The following is a 4,726-nucleotide window of genomic DNA, read 5'->3' on the forward strand; positions in this document are numbered from 1 at the left end:
AAGAATGAAACTGGACAATTTCTTTGCACTACACACAAAAATAGGGTCAAACTGGATGACAGACCTAAATGTGAGACAGGAATCCATCAAAATCCTTGAGGAGAACATAGGCAGCAACCTCTTCGACTTTAGCCACAGCCACTTCTCACCAGACATGTCTCCAAATGCAAGGGAAACAAAGGCAAAAATGAACTACTGAGACTTCATCAAGATGAAAAAAAAAAAAAAAAACTTTTGCACAGCAAAGGAAACAGTCAACAAAACCAAAAGACAACTGACAGAATGGGAGAAGATATTCACAAATTAAGGGTTAGTATCTCAAATATATAAAGAATTTATGAAACTCAGTGAGTTTCATGGAACAAATAATCTAATCAAGAAATGAGCAGAAGACATAAACAGACATTTCTGCAAAGAAGACATCCAAAAAGCAACAGACAAATGAAAAACTGCTCAATATCACTTGGCATCAAGGAAACACAAATCAAGACAATGGGATATGACCTCATCTCAGTCAGAATGGTAAAATTAAGTCAGAAAATGACAAATGTTGTCCAGGATGTGGAGAAAGGGGAATCCGCCTACACTGTTGGTGGGAATGCAAGATGGTGCAGCCTCTTTGGGACAGAACATGGAGGTTCCTCAAAAAGTTGAAAATAGAGATACCCTATCACCCAGCAATTGCCCTACTGAGTATTTACCCCACATATGTAGTGATCCAAAGGGACATCTTCTTCCCAATATTTATAACAGCAATGTCCACAATAGCCAAACAGTGGAAAGAGCTCAGATGTCCATCACCAGATAAATGGATAAAGAAGATGTGATTACACACACACACACACACACACACACACACACACACACCACAATGGAATGTTACACAGCCATAAAAAATGAAATCTTTCCATTTACAATAATATGGATGGAACTAGAAGATATTATGCTAGGTGAAATAAATTAATCAGAGAAAGATAATTATCATACGATCTCAATGATACGTGGAATTTAAGAAACAAGGCAGAGGTTCATAGACGAAGAGAGGAAATAAATGGATCAAGACAAAATCAGAGAGGGAGACAAAGTATAAGAGAGTCTTAACCTCAGGTAACAAACTGAGGGTTGTTAGATGGGAGGGCAGTGGTCGAATGAGGAGACTGAATGACGGACATTGGGAAGGATATGTGTTATGGTAAGTGCTGTGTGTTGTGTAAGACTGATGAATCACAGACTTGTACCCCTGAAACAAATAATACATTATATGTTAACAATACAAATAAAAAATAAAAATTTTTGAAATAAAAAAATCTTTGTAATAATATAGCTCAATACCACATTTTGTTTTATTTTGTCTCATTTTGTTTTACATGCCTGGGTGTTGTAAATGGAACCATGAAACGTATTATTATAGTCATAAAATTGAGGGGTGATACATACGTTTCTTAATTACTTTAGAGTGTCCATATTCTATTCAGTTTTATTGCAATAAAAAATATTGAGAATTGGTTTTCTGACATTGTTTTCCAAAACGCTGCATGATCTTTGTTTTACAATAATGAACTAATCAAGTGTGTTAAGAGGAAAATTAATCCGTACTTTCAAAACTGTCTGATTTTTCACAAGTTGGACACAGCCCCATTATAAAATATAGCTATGTAACCATGTCCGTGGGTTCGAAAGGCCCCACATATTCCAAATATACCTTTCCTCCGTCCAGTCCATCCTGGTGTCAAGGCATGGTCCATTCAATTTAGATCAACACCATCTACTTCACCATCTTCGCTCACTTCGTCTCTCTACTTGCAGTGCTGTACTTTCCCAAATGACCACTAATTTAACATTTCTAAAGAGCAGATCTAATCATTTTGCTTCTGTTTGTAGAACTCTGGGTCACAGAAGGGCAAGAAAGAAGTCTATAAAATAAAGTAAGAAGGAATGAACGATTGGAACATTTATCCCTTATACTTTGCCAACATTCAGACCTTTGCACATGTTGTGCCTTTTCTGTGGTATATTGTCCCTGAGAAAGTCCCCTCTGCCACAGTCTCCTGTACTCATCTGAGGGAACATCTAGTCAACATTTGCACTGAGTTCCAGAGGCTGATCTCAGTCCCCTTTTTTGACCAAATTCTTGTACCGCAGATAAAAGGGATGTGTCCTTATGAGCCATACACTTTCCGCATTAGCATCATATATAAGATATTAGGTTTATCATACATTGTATAGTACCTCTTTCCATATAAAACTATACAGATTCAAATTCCTTGAAAACAACAACCATATAGTGCTCAGATTTTAAACTCATTTAGCTGTTATTTTGGATTATAAGAGTTTAAATGTTTATTGAATAAATGACTAAATTTGAATATTTGATATCATGCTTCTCTTATTTTGTCTAATAAATTACATACTTCAAAACTCTGTTCAGACATCACCTCAAGCAGGGTACCTCCCCTAAATCTTCCTTCCATTCTGAGTTCACATTTGTCCCACAGTTTCTTATGCAAGCATAGATACTAAACCTAAAGTTTAACCACTAGGTGCTTTCAGTTTTGGACCAGGTCCACATAGTGCATATCATTGTGGTCTATCATATTAAGGGATGATAGAAGGTAGGAAGATGACAGGATTGTCACAGTAATAATTAGTCACATTGAAATGAGCACATTTTATAAGATTGTCACTTACACTGTCAACAAACAGAATACAAAGCTTATAAATGTAGGACAAGTGATATTTTAACTGTTTGTGTGGAAAAATTTTACACTTACATAAAAGTAGTATGAATAAGAATGGTGTAAACCACAGCCACATACCTTTTACCCAGACTCAACAGTTAGCTTTTTTTTTAACCTCTTTCTTTACATCACCCTTCTCTCACTCCCTCATTTCAATCAATTACATAGAATCACATGATTTTCTTTCTCTAAATATTTTAATTATGTATTTCCTAAGAATATGGGTGTTCTACAGTGTCAGAGTGTATTTATCAACTTCAATAAATATAACATCACTATAATATAATTGTATATATGTTTTGAAAGAATAAGAATTAGAAAATTAAAGATATTTTTTAAAAAATTAAAAAGAGGTTTCTTTTTTTTAATACAGAGAGGCAATATTTAAAAGTTTCCTACTCCATGGTTTCTTTTAAAAAAATATTTTACTTATTTGAGAGAGAGAGAATGAGTGGGTGGAAGGGGCAGAAGGAGAAGCAGACTCCTCACTGAGCAAGAAGCCCAGTGTATGGTTTGATCCCAGAACTCTGGGATCATGACCTGAGCCAAAGGCAGATGCTTAACCTACTGAACCATCCAGGTGCCCCTACTTTGTAGTTTCTTAAAAGACAGGTCCCACATTCAACATTTTCTTCAGAGCTCCCATAACATTCTTATTTCTTAGACTATAGATCAAAGGGTTGAGCACAGGAGTGAGTATGGTGTAAAAGACAGATACCATGATGTCCTTCTCTGGTGTATGGTAGGATTTGGGGAGCATGTAAGTATAAATGGCAGCCCCATAGAAGAGGATGACCACAGTCATGTGGGAAGAACAAGTGACAAAGGCCTTCTTCTGTCCTTCTGCTGAGTTCATCCTATGGATGGTGATGAGGATAAAGTAGTAAGAGCCTGAAATGACTATCACAGGAATGAGAAGCATAAGGACACAGCACAGGTACATGAAAATCTCATAGATGGAAGTGTCCGAACAAGAGAGTTTCAATACAGCAGGGACTTCACAGAAAAAATGATGTATCTCCCGAGATCTGCAGAAGGGGAAGGTCATGGTGATGGGAGTAAACAAGAAGCCATCCACTGAGCCCAGGAACCAGCAGCCAGATGATAGAAGGTGTAACACGCGATGGTTCATGAGGACAGGGTAATGAAGAGGATGGCAGATGGCCACATAGCGGTCATAGGCCATAGAGGCTAGAAGAAAAAATTCTGAACCTGCTAGTGTCAGATAGAGAAACATTTGTATCCCACATTCTATGTCTGAGATCTTGTTCATACCCATGACTTGGTCCATGAGCATCTTGGGCACAGTAACAGAAATATACATCATGTCCATGAGAGATAGCTGGCTAATGAAAAAATACATGGGGGTGTGGAGGTGGGCATCGGAATGTATCAATAGTATCAAGATGGTGTTTCCAGACACGGCCATTAGGAAAAGCACGAAAATGACCAAACAAAGGAGAGCTGGGTGTTTGGATTCACTGAAGATTCCCACCAGGATGAAATCTGATCTCCCAGTATGGTTAGCTAGCCAGTTGGCGTTCTCCATGTGATTTCACCTGGGCAACCTAGGGAAGTTTTGGGATTAATGAATCAATCACGAACCACCACCCACTGAAATGAATGTGTTGAGAGAGAAAGAGAGAATGAGAACCCAATTATGTTATTAGAAAAAAATTCCATGGTTTTATGGATTTAGAGAATACAAATTATCTGTAATTATATAAATTTACCATTTGGGAGGTTGCATTGTTCATTGTATCGTGAGTTTTCCTTTTTCTATAGTATCCTTTACCAATAAGCATGTACAATTTTTTAGGTTAGCTGTTGCCCTAACCAAACACAAAAAATGAATCAAAATGTAAAATTTATATATATATATATTTATATATATATATTTATATATATATACACATATATGTATATTTATATATATACATATATGTGTGTGTATGTATATATGTATACAAATATATGTATACATATGT

At 36.4% G+C, this 4,726-nt stretch overlaps 1 protein-coding gene across 1 annotated transcript; it reads right to left on the reverse strand.

Moving 5' to 3' along the window:
* Positions 1–3,339: 3,339 nt before the first annotated feature.
* Positions 3,340–4,287, reverse strand: LOC123936037 (olfactory receptor 2T4-like). The gene has a single exon (XM_045996828.1). It carries the CDS (start codon positions 4,285–4,287, stop codon positions 3,340–3,342), a length of 948 nt encoding a protein of 315 aa, XP_045852784.1.
* Positions 4,288–4,726: the final 439 nt, after the last annotated feature.

The sequence above is a fragment of the Meles meles genome, unplaced genomic scaffold, assembly GCF_922984935.1.
Source record: "Meles meles unplaced genomic scaffold, mMelMel3.1 paternal haplotype, whole genome shotgun sequence".
Classification (NCBI taxonomy): domain Eukaryota; kingdom Metazoa; phylum Chordata; class Mammalia; order Carnivora; family Mustelidae; genus Meles; species Meles meles.